Here is a 20039-nt window from a genome sequence, read left to right as displayed (position 1 = left end):
GATAACGTCACGCCGAGTAAGAAGAATGAATTGGACCTATAGCGGTACCTGTATCTGTTTTATACATTCTTTCACTTTCTGTTATCAATGGGGGGGGGGGGGGGGGGGGTTGGTTGTCCAGTTGTTGTTTGTTTGTTTTTTTACTTTTGATTCTTTTTTTTTCAAAGGGAGGAGGGTGCCCGCTGGGAGCAGAGTGCTGTCAAAACAAGAATAAAACCGGTGTCCAGAACGGGCACCCTCCATCGAACGGCGTGCCCGTTGAAAACGGGGCAGTGCCCAACGATACCGATGAGGTTAGTACAGGTTTTATTTTTTTAGTGAAGTGATGTCATCGAAGATGTTCTTGTTGGCGATGGTGGTGATGGTGGTGGTTCGTTTCTTCTTTTTTTCAATGAGTTTAACGTGACCAAACCTTCTAAACAGTCCTGATGAGTAAAAGTGGTAGAAAAATATGAAACATCGTGCAGATCCACTCTTTGAGCGTTGGGTGAATCTTTCTTTTGCAATGCCACAGGCGTCAAGTGTTTTGTTGATGCAGAGTAAAATAACTGCAATGTACTGTCTTTGTTTTTTACACACAGTTGAATGGTAGTTCGGAAAACGGCACAAAACACACTGGCGTTAGCTACGACCCGTCACAGGAACCCATCTTCCCCCCGTACTTGAAGGTAAGTACGATTCAGTAATGTATCTATCTTTTAAGTAGATTTTTCTTGTTGTCAGAGATTTTTTTAATTTGTTTCAACGCACTTATTCAATATATCTAAGGCATTACTGTGAGCTGTGCAAGCGCATACGCTATAAACTGTTTGCCTCAAGTACTTTATGTCTTCGTGAAGGTATGTCGGTGATGCCCCTGGCCGCGTTCTCAACTTTCACTATGGTGGTGCTGGTAGTGGCAGCCATGATGGAGGTGGTAGTGGTGTGATTTCTGACTTGTGATGGGGGTGGTGATGGTAGTTGTGTCAATGTCGTTGTTGTCTTTCCTGTGTCTGTTGACAGGGGTGGAACTTTTCTGCGAATCCGCGGATTTCCGCGGACACAACTTACGAATTCCGCTGGAGTTATCTATTTTTCCGCGTCCCATTTCATCACAGTATTTATAACTTGTTGACTGAATGATATGGAGAGAAGTGAAGATGGAACAGAACACTGGAGGCTTGAGAGTTAAATTGTGCTGACTTAAAACTCCTGATACCTAATAGTCATTTTGAGCTTCAATGCATTGAATCATACTATTGCCAGTATTGGATTATGAATACACGGTTCATTACCATGACAATGTTACCATTGGTGTGTGAAAGTGTATTTTTTGTTTGGTTGATGGGTATGGGTTTTTTTAGGGGGAGGGGAGGAGTGAGGAGAATGTCTTTTTTATATTTAGTCAAGTTTTGACTAAATATTTTAACATCGAGGGGGAATCGAAACGAGGGTCGTGGTGTATGTGCGTGTGTGCGTGCGTGTGTGTGTGCGTGCGTGTGTGCGTGTGTGTGTGTGTGTGTAGAGCGATTCAGACTAAACTACTGGACCGATCTTTATGGAATTTGACATGAGAGTTCCTGGGTATGAAATCCCCGAACGTTTTTTTCATTTTTTTGATAAATGTCTTTGATGACGTCATATTCGGCTTTTCGTGAAAGTTGAGGCGGCACTGTCACGCCCTCATTTTTCAACCAAATTGGTTCAAATTTTGGTCAAGTACTCTTCGACGAAGCCCGGGGTTCGGTATTGCATTTCAGCTTGGTGGCTTAAAAATTAATTGATGACTTTGGTCATTAAAAATCTGAAAATTGTAAAAAAAAATAAAAATTTATAAAACGATCCAAATTTACGTTTATCTTATTCTCCATCATTTGCTGATTCCAAAAACATATAAATATGTTATATTCGGATTAAAAACAAGCTCTGAAAATTAAATATATAAAAATTATTATCAACATTTTTTTTTCGAAATCAATTTAAAAACACTTTCATCTTATTCCTTGTCGGTTTCTGATTCCAAAAATATATAGATATGATATGTTTGGATTAAAAACACGCTCAGAAAGTTAAAACGAAGAGAGGTACAGAAAAGCGTGCTATCCTTCTCAGCGCAACGAATACCCCGCTCTTCTTGTCAATTCCACGTGCACTGCCTTTGCCACGGGCGGTGGAGTGACGATGCTACGAGTATACGGTCTTGCTGCGTTGCGTTGCGTTCAGTTTCATTCTGTGAGTTCGACAGCTACTTGACTAAATATTGTATTTTCGCCTTACGCGACTTGTTACCTGATCCAAACGAGTTAAATTTTAGTCTCAGAATGCACCAGATTGCACAGATTTTAATGTACCATTTAAAAAAAATTCGGGGGAGCATGCCCCCGAACCCCCCTAGAATTAAAGGGATTTCCTCTTTTTTCATCACAAGAGAGTCCCACCCCTGGTTGAATACATTCCTTGCTATACTACTTGAACTCTTCAGAGATTGTTCGTTCTATAAACAGATAGTCTGCCAACGTTCCAAAATGCAGAATCAAACAAGTCGCGTAAGGCGAAAATACAATATTTAGTCAAGTAGCTGTCGAACTCAGAATGAATCTGAACGCAATGCCATTTTTCAGCAAGACCGTATACTCGTAGCATCGTCAGTCCACCGCTCATGGCAAAGGCAGTGAAATTGACGAGAAGAGCGGGGTAGTAGTTGCGCTAAGAAGGATAGCACGCTTTTCTGTACCTCTCTTCGTTTTAACTTTCTGAGCGTATTTTTAATCCAAACATATCATATCTATATGTTTTTGGAATCAGGAACCGACAAGGAATAAGATGAAAGTGTTTTTAAATTGATTTCGACAATTTAATTTTGATAATAATTTTTATATATTTAATTTTCAGAGCCTGTTTTTAATCCGAATATAACATATTTATATGTTTTTGGAATCAGAAAATGATGGAGAATAAGATAAACGTAAATTGGGATCGTTTTATAAAAGAAATATTTTTTTTACAATTTTCAGATTTTTAATGACCAAAGTCATTAATTAATTTTTAAGCCACCAAGCTGAAATGCAATACCGAAGTCCGGGCTTTGTCGAAGATTACTTGACCAAAATTTCAACCAATTTGATTGAAAAATGAGGGCGTGACAGTGCCGCCTCAACTTTCACGAAAAGCCGGATATGACGTCATCAAAGACATTTATCAAAAAAATGAAAAAAACCGTATGGGGATATCAATCCCAGGAACTCTCATGTCAAATTTCATAAAGATCGGTCCAGTAGTTTGGTCTGAATCGCTCTACACGCACGCACGCGCACACACACACACACACACACACACATACACACACACATACACCACGTCGATTCCCCCTCGATGTTAAAATATTTAGTCAAAACTTGACTAAATATAAAAACAAGAAATGTTACGTTAAATTTTTGAAGAAACAAGACATTCACAAGTACATCCACCAAATAGTCTTCATAAGCGGACAGACAGACAACAAAACAAGAATGGTTGGTCTTCTTCTTCTTCTTCTTCTGCGTTCGTGGGCTGAAACTCCCACGTACACTCGTGTTTTTTGCACGAGTGGAATTTTACGTGTATGACCGTTTTTTACCCCGCCATTTAGGCAGCCATACGCCGCTTTCGGAGGAAAGAATGGTTTGTTATTGGAACGATTAATTATTGACAAAACAAAAGGTTGCATTTACAGTTACTATTATTCTAATTCTGAATAATGGAACGTTAGGAGTCTATATCTGTTTTTGGACGGACAGACAGGTCATTCTATGTTTGAGTTGTTGGCATGACTTAATAAATAACACAGGAAACCGTTAACTTTACAGTTGGAGGGCCCGACACTGCACACACAGTCTCTGGTGTTCGTGGGACAGCGAGTGCGCTGGTACCGCCCTGTGTCTCTGGCAGAACTCCTTGATATCAAGAAACACAACCCCGACTGCAAAATCGTCGTCGGCAACACAGAAATAGGTCAGTCGAACGCCTGGATTAAAAAAAAATCCTTGAAGATTAACGTCAAGGTCACAGGTCATTTAGTGGTGGTTTGTTTGTTTGCTTAACGCCCAGCCGACCACGAAGGGCCATATCAGGGCGGTGCTGCTTTGACATATAACGTGCGCCACACACAAGACAGAAGTCGCAGCACAGGCTTCATGTCTCACCCAGTCACATTATTCTGACACCGGACCAACCAGTCCTACCACTAAACCCATTATGCTAGACGCCAGGCGGAGCAGCCACTAGATTGCCAATTTTAGAGTCTTAGGTATGACCCGGCCGGGGTTGGAACCCACGACCTCCCGATCACGGGGCGGACGCCTTACCACTAGGCCAACTGTGCCGGTATTTAGGGGTGGTGACGTTCTTGTTCAGTACAGATAGTGTTTAGATTGCATTATTACGTTTTCGTCTGCAAAACCGCGGTCAGCTACACAGAAATAGGTCAGTTTGGAGTTCTATTCTTTCTTGGTAGTCGCTGGAATGAATGCCTGAACAAAATCCTTGAAGACTAAGGTCAAGGTCATAAAAGGTCATTTAGTAGTGGTGATATTGTGAGTTCGTATTGATAGTATTTAGATCGCATTAATTTTATTTTCGTTTCACAAGTATTTAATTGTTTCCTAGCAGTTTCCAAAAAGGTCTTTTTTTCCATAACCTCACGGTCTCTGACAAGCAGCGGGTTTGCCCTTGAGAACACGAGGTCCTGCAATGATGCCTGGCTGCTTTCTTTCAGGGGTGGAAGTGAAGTTTAAGAAACAGCAGTACCCAGTACTAGTGACCACCACCCACATTCAGGAGTTGACCTCTGTCCAGCGACTGCAGTCCGGCATCCAGCTGGGAGCCTCCGTTACCCTGGCAACCATGGACGCTGCTCTCAAGGACGCCATCAAAGAACTGCCAGGTCAGATGTGTTGAGATTCATTTTTGATGGGGCTAACTATGATAGGGCTAACTAATCAGATTGACATGGCGTTGCGTCGTGTTTCAGTGGATCTTGGTTGTGTTGCAGACTTTGCGTGAAGGACATGGCTTGTTTTACAAACTGAATGCAGACAATTTTAACTGTTGGGTGTTCAAAGAACGGGAGAACATTCTTTAAGCAGGAGTATGGGGAGCACAGGGGAGAGGAAGGGGGGCGTTGACTTTTCAACAGCCCCCCCCCCCCCCCCCCCCCCCCGCGGGTTAGGGGGAAGAATTTACCCGATGCTCCCCAGCATGTCGTAAGAGGCGACTAACGGATTCTGTTTCTCCTTTTACCCTTGTTAAGTGTTTCTTGTGTAGAATATAGTCAATGTTTGTAAAGATTTTAGTCAAGCAGTATGTAAGAAATGTTAGGTCCTTTGTGCTGGAAACTTGCATTCTCCCAGTAAGGTCATATATTGTACTACGTTGCAAGCCCCTGGAGCAATTTTTTGATTAGTGCTTTTGTGAACAAGAAACAATTAACAAGTGGCTCTTTCCCATTTTCCCCGTCGCGATATATCCTTGAACGGTTGAAAACGACGTTAAACACCAAATAAAGAAAAAGAAACTTTTCAACATAAGGTGCGGGCCTTAAGAGCAGAAAGAAGAAAGCAGCCCTCGTGTTGTAAGAATACCACAGACTTCAGCGATTCTCGCTTTTCTTTGGGAATGGTAAATTGAGTCAACATATAAAGGTGAAAACGTGTGTATGTGTGTGTGTTGACAGAGGACAAGTGCCGAGTGTTTGCTGCCTTCGTGGAGATGCTGCGCTGGTTTGCGGGACATCAAGTCCGCAACGTGGCTGTAAGTTGAATCATTGGATCCCTGCTGTACAGAGCAACACCAATTCAAACAAGTCTGTTTTGGGGAACTGTAAACGGGATGACATCCTTCTCTGTTGGCCTGTGTCTATGACCTTTTTGTCTTTCTTTCTGTATCTGTTAAAAATCCAAAAAGCCGGGAAAATCCGCGTCAATCTTCGGTTGAATCTTACGACAAACAGGACGAGTTACAACAATTCAAATCACTGACTGCGGTGCTACCCGTCCTGACAGCATCACATTGTAATTCGTAGAAATTGTATGCTCTTTGTTGGGTCTTACATTGTTTTATCCACTCCTTCTCTCAGTCCACCTTATTACAATGTGTTTCTGTGTGGTGGCAGGCCGTAGGAGGGAACATCATGACTGCCAGCCCCATCTCGGATTTGAACCCGCTTCTCTTGGCGTGTGGGGCAACGCTCACTGTGGTGTCAACAGGTAGGCTTTGGCCTCGTCAGTCTTACGTGTTGGTGATGTTGGTAGTAGTGATGGTGTTTGGTGTTGCTATTGTTTCCTTTGACACTGTGTTGTCTGTCTCCTTTAGCGCTGCTCTTGCATTAACATGGTCATTAAAATATCGGCATCAGCTAGGCTGTGTTGTAGTTGTTGCAATTGTTTTCTTCATTCTAATCATATGTTTTTTCTTCAAGATCTTGATCTTTGTTGCTTTTAGCCGTTGTGGCCCTCCCCGTCTTCCACTTCCATTCTTCGTTTCCCGCGTGTTGTCTTTCACCTCCTTGTCAATATTCGTACTGATTTCCGTCGTTATCGTTTTGAATAGGTCCTGATTTAAACAAGACTTTATTTAATGTTTATCGTGACATAAACAATATATGGCATTTGGGATTTGGCACTCAAGCACAGTGCTTATCTTAAGCAATCCCAATAAGTTTTCGCACAAATATTTGCACTGTGTGTGCAGAGGGAAAGCAACGAGAGGTGAAGATGGACCACACCTTCTTCAAGGGATACAGACAGACAGCGGTTCTTCCCAACGAAATCTTGTTGTCTGTTCTCATCCCTTTCTCCCAAAAGGTATTTTCCTCTTTTATTGGATGCAGTATGCAAGGATAGACGATTTTATCAAAAATATGTTTTACAATAAAGGTGTTTGTCTGCGTTTTATCTGTTAAAAGTCCGCTCACGTATGCATCATGTATCCACATCTCAAATCGAATGACTTTTTAAGGCGGATAAATGTATCAAGCATTAAAAGACACAGTTTTTAAATGAAGAAGGCACTTGCACGTGCACATAGTTGTATGTAAACAAGTGAGTTGTATGTCTCTTCCGATAATTATATACATGGTCATTGTCTTTAATCCGTCACTCTTGCAGAACGAGTACTTCCTTGGCTACAAGCAAGCCAACAGAAAGGAGGACGACATCTCTATTGTCAACGCCGGGATGCGCGTTGTCCTTGACGACACTGCAAAAGTCCTTGACCTGTCCTTGGCCTTTGGGGGCATGGGGCCCACCACTGTCATGGCAACCACCACCATGAAACAGCTCCAAGGACTGTAAGCGGAGACCTTTCTGTGGTGGTTTAAATCTTGGAAACTAATGTGGATTCTGTAAACCTGTATTTGCAAAATGTTTTTAAACAAAATTGATCAAGATGAAGAATTTCCGAGGAATAGCATCTCAATAACATTCAGATTGAATGTTATTGACATGCTATTCCTCGGATATTTATACAAGAGAAAACCGTAATAAAAATCAAAGAAGAAAGAAATCGCATGGACATCAGCGGATTTTGTTGTTGTCGTTTCGTTGACTTATCGTCAGTGGCTTTTTTCAACAGCACGTGGAACGAGGAGCTGCTGAACAAAGCCTGTGAGTTGCTGACCTCTGACCTGCCCCTTGACCCTGGGTCACCAGGAGGAACCACTGAGTACAGACGTTCGCTGACTGTCAGCTTTTTCTTCAAGTTCTACCTGACAGTCAAACAGAAACTTCAGCAGCAGGTATAAGCACTGTGAACTGATGATTTTGGTCGATATATTTTTAAATGTCTGATTCGACGAAGTCAGTCCTGTTACTGTAATTTTGTTGGAAATATTTGAAGATTTAGGGTTGCTTGTGGACCGCATGACACATTTGCAGAAGATTTGTTCATACTGTGGTACTATACTATGTGTGTTACGTACGTTCACTTTGCCTAGTTTTACTACTTTGTACATTTTCCCTTCTTTGTGTTTCGCCATAGTAATTATAAAGCGCTTGGAGCTATTTATGGGACTTTGTTTGTTTGTTTGTTTGTTTTTTTTGCTTAACGCCCAGCCGACCACGAAGGGCCATATCAGGGCGGTGCTGCTTTGACATATAACGTGCGCCACACACAAGACAGAAGTCGCAGCACAGGCTTCATGTCTCACCCTGTCACATTATTCTGACACCGGACCAACCAGTCCTAGCACTAACCCCATAATGCCAGACACCAGGCGGAGCAGCCACTAGATTGCCAATTTTAAAGTCTTAGGTATGACCCGGCCGGGGTTCGAACCCACGACCTCCCGATCACGGGCCTTACCACTAGGCCAACCGTGCCGGTATTTATGGGACTTGCGCAAGAGAAAAGCTATTTATCATCATTACCGGTAGTATTAAATCCGTCAGAGCCTAGAATTGCAGGTAACAATGTATGAAAATAAAGTGTACAGTGCCATGGATGTTTCTATTGCTGTGCCTTTTTCTCTTTCTCTTTTATACATTCTATCACTTTTTTTGTATTGATGGGTGGAGGTGGGGAGTTGTTGGTTGTTCTGATTTTGTTTGTATACCGTTACTTGACCAGGCCAAGCCCCCAGTGGCCGCAGTGAGGTCGAGTGACCGGGTAGCCACCCAGCCGTTGGAGCGAGGTCCGGTGAAGGGCTTCCAGTGGTTCGAGGTGTCCCCCGAGTCGCTGTCACCCAACAGTGCCCTGCGTCTCCCAGTGGTGCACGAGTCAGCCTTCAAGCAGGCCACTGGGGAGGCTCAGTACACCAATGACATCGCCCCCCGGCAAGGTCAGTTGGTTTCAACAAGGTTTTATTCAGACAAGACCCAATACTGAAACGAGAAACAAAAGGGAGACGAACTCGAGCGAACGCTTATATTGCGTGCCCTACGCAGTTGGAGAATAACACAAATATGATGTCGAACATAACATTACTAATATACTATAGAACTATCTGGATCAAAATCAGAGTCCAAGCAAAGAACAAGACAAAACTATAAGGGGAAAAGCGGGGGGGGGGGGGGTGGTGAGTTGTCTTTGTTCATGATGCAAGGCTCCCCAAACTGTGCATCCCTGATTCCTTTACGCATTGGAAGCCAAACACACGTACTAGAAATTCATGGAGGGGGTCCCAATCGCACTTAATCTAAAAAAAAAAAAAAAAAGCGGGTCCCGGGACGCACTAAAATTATCCGTGATCATGCGTATCGTCGGTACTGTTTTAAGAATATGTTCTGCCAGATCGCTACCGACGCAAAGTTACTGAAATAATCGAACCTGTATGGCATCAGTGTTTTTGTGAAGGGCTCAGAGAACTTCCTCAGAGTTCTTTAGTCCAGGACTCTCAATCTCTCTGTCCTTTGACACGATTAATAAGGAATACAACACTATTTTGCCAGTGTATTTATTCCGAAACGGCAATGGGGAAACATAATACAAAAGTTAGTATTATATATCATACTAGAGGAATACCCGCTTCGCCGGGTAGCCGGCTTTGCCGGGTCCGAACAATGGACCCGCCAAGCTTAGGTCCCTCCCAGATTCGTGGAATGGGAACAGCACGAAAATGATTCAGTGGCCATAATGCCATTCCTGACCATATCGAGTCCCATCCTTGTCGACGAATGTAACCGTGTTAATCACCTTTGGAGGCGAACTCCACTCAAACAGGATTGAGCAATTTAGAGCTTATCTCTAAGCCCTTTTGATCTGTTATGGCTTCTCAAAGGAAGGCCAGTACATACAAATACACAAAAGCCGCCAGACCACATCACAAACAGAACTGAACAATCCACAGGTGTTGCCCACATAGAGAGAGACACACATACACACACACAAACACAGAGAAGCCGTATAATATATAGAGAGATAGATGACAGTGTATTTTTCGCGTGGCTATAAATTGATTCGACCTTTGCACTTTTACAGGGAGGATAATTTACGGGTCCAATTTACGTTCTGGACACTGCGGTGACCTTCTAAAAATAGTAACAGAACGCCGGGAATATCCGAAGATGCCCCACTCATACTATAGTGCACCATACGAAGGAAGGGAGGTAGACGCTGAAAACCTGGAGAAGATAAGGAAGAGTTACTTATAATGGTGAAATGAACACAAAAACCAAAATCGGTTCAGCGCTGCGCGCTGAGAGCACGTGTTGAAATATCTCATCGATGATATTGTGTCCGGGGTGTAGCTGAATACGGTGTCCAAATTTGAAAAAGATCCACCGAGAACTTTGGCGTTGTGATGTGGTGTAGCGGCTTTGGTGTGTCGGAATGGGGGCCCGGGTAGCTGAGGTGGAACCAAAATCGGTTCAGCGCTGCGCGCTGAGAGCACGTGTTGAAATATCGACCAGGTTGTGTCCTGTCCCGGGTCTACCTGAATATGCCCACCAAATTTGAAGCAGATCCATCGAGAACTTTGGCCGTGCATCGCGAACTCACACACAGACACACAGACACACAGACACACAGACACAAGTCGTATATATATATATAGATATATCCATGAGTTGTTGAATAAAACACTGTTTAAACCAACAATACAAGAAATGAAAAATGAAAATGTGTCCATCGTTTCCAGGCGAGCTGTACCTTGGCTTGGTACAGAGTAAGAAGGCGCGGGCAAAGCTTGTCAGGGTTGACCCATCAGCGGCCCTCGCTATGCCAGGGGTGGTGGACTATCTCTCACACACTGACGTACCGGGCAGCAACATCTGGGGCTTGATAGAAAAGGACGAGGAAATCTTTGCCTCTAAAGAGGTATGTGGGGACCTTTCATTAGTACCTGGGATCAGTGTTTTGTTTGTCATGGAATGGCAGCTCGTTTTCCAAAGGTAGACCGCAACCTGAATTTCCATGAGGCTAGCCTCACGGGATTGTAATGATACGTTACCAAATTACCTTACCTTTGCGCGTTCGCCTTCAGGCTGCAGTAGATCAGTTGATGGTAGAATAGCTGAACACAGTGAACACACGTCTTGATGTTAAACATTGAGAAATGTTAGAAAGTAATTTGTGAATGATTTGATGGGTCTGAAGTTCGGGTTTTCTGTCGTCCCAAAAGCTTTGCTCAAGGCTAAAGCAGATGTGTTGCTGAGTAGATCGGCAATCACAAAGGCAGATAATTATATTTGTTGACAAGTTGCTTGATTTTTTTTTTTTTTTTTTTTTGTACTGCTTGCATATTTGCTTGCTTTGCTTACTGATTGATTAGGTGATTGATTTGTGATTATTTTGATTAATCATGGATTATGTCATTTTTTTGCCCATCCGTTGACAGGTGGTGCTCCAAGGGCAGGTGATTGGCGCCATTCTGGCGGACACACTAGCCAACGCCCAAAGAGCGGCACAAGCAGTTGTCGTAGAGTATGACGTCATGGAACCCATCATCACTATAGCTGTGAGTGAGAACAGAATGCATGCTGGCGACATCAGCATCGTAATATTTCTTCTTCTTCTTCTTCTTCTTCTTCTTCTTCTTCTTCTTCTTCTTTCTTCTTTCTTCTTTCTTCTTTCTTCTTTCTTCTTTCTTCTTTCTTCTTTCTTCTTTCTTCTTTCTTCTTTCTTCTTTCTTCCTTCTTCTTTCTTCTTTCTTCTTTCTTCTTTCTTCTTTCTTCCTTCTTCTTTCTTCCTTCTTCTTTCTTCCTTCTTCTTCTTCCTTCTTCTTCTTCCTTCTTCTTCTTCCTTCTTCTTCTTCCTTCTTCTTCTTCCTTCTTCTTCTTCCTTCTTCTTCTTCCTTCTTCTTCTTCCTTCTTCTTCTTCCTTCTTCTTCTTCCTTCTTCTTCTTCCTTCTTCTTCTTCCTTCTTCTTCTTCCTTCTTCTTCTTCCTTCTTCTTCTTCCTTCTTCTTCTTCCTTCTTCTTCTTCCTTCTTCTTCTTCCTTCTTCTTCTTCCTTCTTCTTCTTCCTTCTTCTTCTTCCTTCTTCTTCTTCCTTCTTCTTCTTCCTTCTTCTTCTTCCTTCTTCTTCTTCCTTCTTCTTCTTCCTTCTTCTTCTTCCTTCTTCTTCTTCCTTCTTCTTCTTCCTTCTTCTTCTTCCTTCTTCTTCTTCCTTCTTCTTCTTCCTTCTTCTTCTTCCTTCTTCTTCTTCCTTCTTCTTCTTCCTTCTTCTTCTTCCTTCTTCTTCTTCCTTCTTCTTCTTCCTTCTTCTTCTTCCTTCTTCTTCTTCCTTCTTCTTCTTCCTTCTTCTTCTTCCTTCTTCTTCTTCCTTCTTCTTCTTCCTTCTTCTTCTTCCTTCTTCTTCTTCCTTCTTCTTCTTCCTTCTTCTTCTTCCTTCTTCTTCTTCCTTCTTCTTCTTCCTTCTTCTTCTTCCTTCTTCTTCTTCCTTCTTCTTCTTCCTTCTTCTTCTTCCTTCTTCTTCTTCCTTCTTCTTCTTCCTTCTTCTTCTTCCTTCTTCTTCTTCCTTCTTCTTCTTCCTTCTTCTTCTTCCTTCTTTCTCCCTTCTTCTTCTTCCTTCTTCTTCTTCCTTCTTCTTCTTCCTTCTTCTTCTTCCTTCTTCTTCTTTCTTCTTTCTTCTTTCTTCTTTCTTCTTTCTTCTTTCTTCTTTCTTCTTTCTTCTTTCTTTCTTCCTTCTTCTTCTTCTTCTTCTTCTTCTTCTTCTTCTTCTTCTTCTTCTTCTTTCATGGATGTGTACACACGAAGGGGGATAAGGCACTAGGTGATCTGCACATACGTTCAGAAATCTCCATCCTTAAACCCACCAGGCGGCTGCGGCCAGGATTTGAACTCACGACCTTCCCATTAGTCTCGAGTGAGCCTTTCACTATGTTGAAAACAGTGTCTATATCGGGATTATTTTGATCCTTAATTGTAAAGGCACAGTACAGTCCTGCTTGTGAACAGAATTCTGCTCACTGTCTCATATCCGACCAAGCTTAGCTATAAAATGTAGTTGCTTATCAGAAAATAATTCGCAACAAACAGTCCCACTCTGCTCACACAACAGTCAGGATGTTCATTTTGGGAATGTTTCCAAGTGGAGGGATGGCCCTATCCCGTGTAAAAGCCTGGCCAGATCTGAGATGGTGAGCCAAATCATTTACCAAGTAGAAAATGGACATAGATCTCAGATGGTGAGCCAAATCATTTACCAAGTAGAAAATGGACATAGATCTCAGATGGTGAGCCAAATCATTTACCAAGTAGAAAGTGGACATAGATCTGAGATGGTGAGCCAAATCGTTTACCAAGTAGAAAGTGGACATAGATCTGAGATGGTGAGCCAAATCGTTTACCAAGTAGAAAGTGGACATAGATCTGAGATGGTGAGCCAAATCATTTACCAAGTAGAAAGTGGACATAGATCTGAGATGGTGAGCCAAATCGTTTACCAAGTAGAAAGTGGACATAGATCTGAGATGGTGAGCCAAATCATTTACCAAGTAGAAAGTGGACATAGATCTGAGATGGTGAGCCAAATCATTTACCAAGTAGAAAGTGGACATATATCTGAGATGGTGAGCCAAATCGTTTACCAAGTAGAAAGTGAACATAGATCTGAGATGGTGAGCCAAATCGTTTACCAAGTAGAAAGTGGACATAGATCTGAGATGGTGAGCCAAATCGTTTACCAAGTAGAAAGTGGACATAGATCTGAGATGGTGAGCCAAATCATTTACCAAGTAGAAAGTGGACATAGATCTGAGATGGTGAGCCAAATCGTTACATTGTAAAAAGTGTACATATATCTTACATGGTTGGAACTGTACATGTATAGATCTAAGATGGTGAACCGAATCGTTTACATAGTAAAAAGTGTACATAGTTCTAAGATGGTGAGCCAAATCGTTTACATAGAGGATTAAAGTCGCTTGTTCATGTCAATGCTTGTTATTCTCTTTAGTGCCAGGAGATTGGTTCCGCATTACTCTCAATTACTCTTTTGAACATGTCGTATGCATTTGGGGCGCTTACTTCCCTTCGTTTCTCAGATAGTGCGAACTGAGCTTTTAACTAGTAGTGCAATGTCAGTTAGGACTGATACGACACGACAATCACCTCCACTGCTGTCACGTTGACCAAACCTGTTTATAAATGATAATAACAAGGGTATTTGTATCGCGCAAATCCTAACATAGTTCTATTCTAAGCGCCTTACACACACACACACACACACACACACACACACACACACACACACACACACACACACACACACACACACACACACACACACACACACACACACACACAAATGATACTAAGTAATGTAATGATGAACATTTGGAGAAGAAAAAAAACCGAAAAGAATTAAGTGATTTTTTGTTTGTTCCGGTCAGGACGCCATCCAGAAGAAGTCGTTCTACCCGTTGAACCTGCTGGTGTCCAATGGCAACGTGGAGGAGGCTCTGTCCCGAGCGGAGTGCGTGTTGGAGGGGGAGCTGCACGTGGAGGCACAGGAACACTTTTACCTGGAACCCATGGTCACCATTGGTTACCCCACAGAGGACGGAGGCATGGAGCTGGCCTGCTCCACACAGAGTATAGCCTTCATACAGGTACATCTCTTTTGGAAAAATAAGGAGGAGGGGGGGGGGAGGCTCCATCTACCAGTTTGTGGAATCTTCTTCTTCTTCTTCTTCTTCTTCTTCTTCTTCTTCTTCTTCTTCTTCTTCTTCTTCTTCTTCTTGTTCTTGTTCTTGTTCTTGTTCTTCTTCTTCTTCTTCTTCTTCTTCTTCTTCTTCTTCTTCTTCTTCTTCTTCTTCTTCTTCTTCTTCTTCTTCTTCTTCTTCTTCTTCTTCTTCTTCTTCTTCTTCTTCTTCTTCTTGTTCTTCTTGTTCTTCTTGTTCTTCTTGTTCTTGTTGTTCTTGTTGTTCTTGTTGTTCTTGTTGTTCTTGTTGTTCTTGTTGTTCTTGTTGTTCTTGTTGTTCTTGTTGTTCTTGTTGTTCTTGTTGTTCTTGTTGTTCTTGTTGTTCTTGTTGTTCTTGTTGTTCTTGTTGTTCTTGTTGTTCTTGTTGTTCTTGTTGTTCTTGTTGTTCTTGTTGTTCTTGTTGTTCTTGTTGTTCTTGTTGTTCTTGTTCTTCTTGTTCTTCTTGTTCTTCTTGTTCTTCTTGTTCTTCTTGTTCTTCTTGTTCTTCTTGTTCTTCTTGTTCTTCTTGTTCTTCTTGTTCTTCTTGTTCTTGTTCTTGTTCTTGTTCTTGTTCACTCCCATGTTTTTGCACGAGTGGCTTTTTACGTGTATGACCGTCTTTACTCCGCCATTTAGGTAGTCATACGCCGCTTTCGGGGGAAGCAGGGTGGATATTTTTGTGTTTCTATAACCCACCGAACTCTAACATGGATTACAGGATATTTACCGTGTGCGCTTGGTTTTGTGCTTTGTTAAGTCACCACATTATTGCTCTTTGGAGTTTTTGCAGTGTCTTCTAAAACAAATTTAGATGTATCGGTTATTGATTTGCAATTCTCATTGTTCCAGAGTGCTGTGGCAGGAGCTCTTGGACTTCCATTCAACAAGGTGAAAGTTCGAGCACGACGGCTCGGTAGGTTTTAAAATTCTCGGTGGCTTTAAAACGACACATGTCTTTGTGCTGGTCTTGTGTTCCTTCTTGGTTAGATACGAGGGTTTCTTGGAAAATGTCTAGAAGTTGGATTGGAGCTCAGGTGAACACAAAGGAATAGAAAGTTGCGTGTGTCAGCCAATATGAATGCTACGCATTATCCCTCTCTTTGTACGTAGGCTGTTCCATAATTATTTAGAAACTCAGAAACGGAAACACATACCAGCAATTCAATTAGGCCATTTTTTAGACTAACCCTCTCCCAGCCGATACCCCACTGGCCATCCTCTCAAACGAGCTCATTCAGGCCAGGAACCACTTGACATCGACTACCTATTGTAAGGCCCTCGTGAAGGCTCGGGCATAGTCTTCAGGGCTCTCAAACCGTGTTTCCGAGGGTGTTTCTTGAATTAAGATAATAGGCTGACCGAGCATGTGGACAGGACCAGAGAATGGGGTGGATGCGACAACAGCAGTACTCCCTGTGAAGCCAAGATCTCTCTTGTCGCAAATGCAGTGTGCAAAACTGCGTTGTCATGTTGCATGCAGCATAAGCCCTCGAATACGCGTGTTTGGACAGTGTTTGTGCCAAGCCTCGATCCCTTTAGGCTATTAGTGATGTCCATTACAGTCAGAATTGACTGTATGCCTGTCCTCAAGAGGCACATTGTCTAAATGCCCTGATCTGGCGACGAAAGAGGCCACTATTTGTTTTGCAGTGCTTCTTGTCATTTGAACTCGACAGGGGGTGGGTCACCTGGAAACACCCACACAGACGACAGGGTTTTTTTGGTTTGAGGGTGGAACTTACAAACCCAGTACAACGCAGTAGTCCTTTTGATTACATTTTGTCGGCTTCATAATGTTTACCATTACTGATGTATACACACTTACATCTGTCCACCAGGTGGCGCTTTTGGCGGGAAGGAGACTCGGCCAGCCATGCACGCGTTGCCCGTCGCAGTTGCAGCTAATAAGTAAGTGTCTGTAAGATCCATTCCAGGGATGTCGTTTGATATCAGCAGTCGGCGAAACGCCGAAACTTCTTTCAAATCACCAAAAAATCTTCAGTTTGAACATTTTTCAAGGTGGGGAAAAGGTAACATCAAGGACTTAAGGGCTCTTACATGCGATGACACCATTCCCCATTTGGTCACATACACAAATTGAACTGCCCTGGTGCTCTCTGTGCACACTGGATTTTTTTTTTAGAAGAATTCATTTTAAAAAAGCCATTAGTGTCTTTTTAAGAAATTAATTCATTGAATAAAAATCCAAATCACCACAGCGAGCAGTCACGGTGTTGATTTTTGGTATGTGACTAAATGAGGGATGATCTTATCTCATGACCAGATCTGAGTCGTTGAGCCTAACTGTTTACACGGAAAGAGCTGTGCCGTTAGGTTTCCGAAAATTACCGAACTCTTATGTCCATTTTGGCGAATTTGCCATTGAAATTAAATCCCAGGAACTTCTCTGTGTTGCCTTCTTTTCATTTCTCAGAGCTAATGACACAAAAAGCCGTTTTTGATATCTGTGTGTGGGTGACACTTAAACTTTCGAGACCACACAATTGTTTGGCCGTCAAAAAACAAGAATTGTAGGTTATTATTGACAAACAAACCGTTACATTTAATTTGAATGTAAATTTGATTCTGAGTTTTGGAACGTAAGCAGTCAATCTGTTTTGGGGTTTCTGCTCAAAAGCCTAGAGCCAAATGACGTCCTGTATATTCTTACATTCTAGAGCCAAATGACGTCCTGTATATTCTTACATTCTAGAGCCAAATGACGTCCTGTATATTCTTACATTCTAGAGCCAAATGACGTCCTGTATATTCTTACATTCTAGAGCCAAATGACGTCCTGTATATTCTTACATTCTAGAGCCAAATGACGTCCTGTATATTCTTACATTCTAGAGCCAAATGACGTCCTGTATATTCTTACATTCTAGAGCCAAATGACGTCCTGTATATTCTTACATTCTACGCGCGGCTTGTAAGTTCTGTATGCTGGTTTTATCTCCCACAATTCCGAGAGATATATGGGTCACGTCAGAACGCCTTTCCTCTCATTGTGGTCGATAAAACTACAATAAGACTTCACTTACTCAGGTAAGTTCGTCATCATTTTTCAATCTTACTGCACTTTTCTGCTTCACATTGCTTTGACGAAAAACTTAATCTCTGAAAAAATGTATTTTGTATTGTCTTTACCGTCTGTCGTCCCTAACACCTGATAAACTAGTAAAGATAGACCTTTGTCACTGTATCTTCAGACACAACTGTCCCGTGCGCTGTACACTGGAGCGTGACGAGGACATGTTGATGACCGGAACCAGGCACCCCTATCTGGGCAAATACCGGGTACGTCCTTCTACCCGTTTTCTTCTACACTGGCACCTCCCTTTCGAGACCTCCTTGTCTCTGAACAAATCAGATCTGAGAAAGGAATGACTCTTGAAACGGGGAATAAATTGTATGTTATGAACAAACAAAAATCTGAAAAATCAAGGTCTGAGAAAGGAGAAAATCTTGAAAGGGGAGTCCACCTGTATCTCTCTTTGACATTCTGTTGATGAGCTGAATATATGTAGGCTCAATTCGTATGTACTATGTGTGTGTGTCTGTCTTTGTTCATCTCACCACAGTCACTTTGTTGTTGAGATTTGTCTTTGAACGGTTTTCCGGTGACGTGTGTTCTGTTATAGCTGGGTTTTTTCTGGGTGGTGTATTAGTCAGTCTGTTACTTGGCCCTTTTCTTTTCGGATTGATGATATTTGTATTTCATTTTCTCTCTTAGTTCTGTGTATGCAATACCAGTAACTTAGGTAAATGTGTTTGTAAACTTTTGATTCATTCGATGACTTTCTCTATTATTAATGTTTTGTGTTTGTTTGTTTGTTTGTTTGTTTGTTTGTTTGTTGTTCGCAATGAAACTGCAAGTTAACATCTCTTTAGTTTACGATAAATAGCATCATTATTTTTGCCCTGGAACTCTGTTTTCTATTGTTTCCCATATACTTGCACATTTTGAATACTATTAAAGACTCTTTGTATTTTGGTTATGTGCAGATCGGGTTCAGTTCCGCGGGGAAAATTCTGGCCTACGACGTTAAATACTACCTCAACGCTGGTTGTGCTCTGGACTTGTCCTATCAGGTCGGTTTTGCAAGTTTTACAATGGGTTTTGATTTCTGTTTATTTGTATACAATACAACACAATACAGTACAACAGTTCAATTCAATTCAATTCAATTCAATTCAATTCAATCCAATCCAATCCAATGCAATGCAATGCAATGCAATCCAATCCAATCCAATCCAATCCAATCAACAACAAAACAAAAAAATTCATTAAGATTTAAGATTTGTAAACAAAACTCGTTGTGTATGTGACGGACACAGGTGTCGGAGAAGTCGCTGATTGACTCTGACCAGAGTTACAACATCCCCAACGTGAGGGCAGAGGCTCACCTGTGTAAGACCAACATCCCCTCCAATACCGCCTTCAGGGGATTCGGTGCTCCTCAGGCCAACGCCATCATGGAAACCGCTCTCACCCAAGTTGCCTGCCATCTCAACATGGCGCCTGACAAGGTTAGTCACTGTGTTTTCGTTGGTGGTGGTGGTTGTTGTCGTGGTGGTGGTTTTAACAAGGGAGGTCTCTTCGTGCTAGCGCCACTGTGGAGACCGTTTAAACAAGTCGCTAGCCTTATCAGCATAGCTCCCGACAAGGCGATGGTGGTCAAGGGCGGATCCACGATTTTAAGGAAATGGGGGCACACCCAAACTTTGTTGTACAAACTTGAAGGCGCTAAGCGCCTGAATTGAGGGCGCTCTAATTGAGGGCGCTCTAATTGAGGGCGCTCTAATTGAGGGCGCTAAGCGCCCGAACATGCTAGGGGGGACCGGGGGTATGCCCCCCCCCCCCCCCGGATTTTGTTTTTTCAAGGAAGCAAAATGCTGCAATCTAGGGCCACCTGAGTCAGAAACTGTCATTTAATCATCTGGCCAAATTTTCATTTTTGAGCCTCTTTTTTTTCGTTGTTCCTCTCTCTCTCTCTTTCTCTCTTTCTCTCTTTCTCTCTCTCTCTCTCTCTCTCTTTCCGGAAGGGGGTGCCCGGGCCCCCTTCGCCCCCCCCCTAAATCCGCCACTGGTGGTGTAGGTGGTGTTGTAGAAGGGGTTGTGGTTTGTACTGGGCAGGGGGAAAGTCGGGGCGGGGTGGGGGGGGAGGGATCCTCAAGCCAAGGTCATCTGTGAGGCCTTTGCCCCTTTGTTGGTCAGTGACCTTGCAATACCACTCCGCCAAATTAAGTTATTCGTTTGTGATGGCTGTTCAGACGGCTGCTTATGTGGGGTTTCTCATTATCTTCTTCTTTTCGAACGCCGATCACACTTGGAGTCCAGATCTTGAAATATAATTAGTGGTCCTCTGCAGCGCAGCCACTGGCCCGTACAGCTTGTTGTGCAGGGACTCCGGCAATGGCCAGATTTCCTCTCTCAGCACCTGGTGGTTCCTGCAGTCTCGTA

The 20039-nt window shown here is 42.6% G+C and overlaps 1 protein-coding gene across 4 annotated transcripts in view; it reads left to right on the top strand.

The window, feature by feature from the left end:
- The window catches only part of LOC138952490 (xanthine dehydrogenase/oxidase-like), a 53947-nt gene that overhangs the window by 16561 nt on the left and 17347 nt on the right, over positions 1 to 20039 (top strand). For all 4 annotated transcript variants that reach the window (XM_070324170.1, XM_070324168.1, XM_070324169.1 and 1 more), the window contains exons 8-25: positions 168 to 293; positions 582 to 668; positions 3825 to 3969; positions 4733 to 4900; positions 5690 to 5766; positions 6128 to 6221; positions 6706 to 6818; positions 7122 to 7303; positions 7588 to 7750; positions 8581 to 8791; positions 10589 to 10767; positions 11288 to 11407; positions 14283 to 14501; positions 15422 to 15485; positions 16411 to 16480; positions 17785 to 17872; positions 18581 to 18667; positions 18914 to 19105. In XM_070324170.1, the coding sequence (XP_070180271.1) occupies positions 168 to 293; positions 582 to 668; positions 3825 to 3969; positions 4733 to 4900; positions 5690 to 5766; positions 6128 to 6221; positions 6706 to 6818; positions 7122 to 7303; positions 7588 to 7750; positions 8581 to 8791; positions 10589 to 10767; positions 11288 to 11407; positions 14283 to 14501; positions 15422 to 15485; positions 16411 to 16480; positions 17785 to 17872; positions 18581 to 18667; positions 18914 to 19105 (2385 nt within the window). The remainder of the gene's footprint in view (positions 1 to 167; positions 294 to 581; positions 669 to 3824; positions 3970 to 4732; positions 4901 to 5689; positions 5767 to 6127; positions 6222 to 6705; positions 6819 to 7121; positions 7304 to 7587; positions 7751 to 8580; positions 8792 to 10588; positions 10768 to 11287; positions 11408 to 14282; positions 14502 to 15421; positions 15486 to 16410; positions 16481 to 17784; positions 17873 to 18580; positions 18668 to 18913; positions 19106 to 20039) is intronic.

The sequence above is a fragment of the Littorina saxatilis genome, linkage group LG17, assembly GCF_037325665.1.
Source record: "Littorina saxatilis isolate snail1 linkage group LG17, US_GU_Lsax_2.0, whole genome shotgun sequence".
NCBI classification, from domain to species: Eukaryota; Metazoa; Mollusca; class Gastropoda; order Littorinimorpha; family Littorinidae; genus Littorina; species Littorina saxatilis.
The sequence above is the reverse complement of the archived record's forward strand: the minus strand, read 5'-3'. Positions and strand labels throughout refer to the sequence as shown.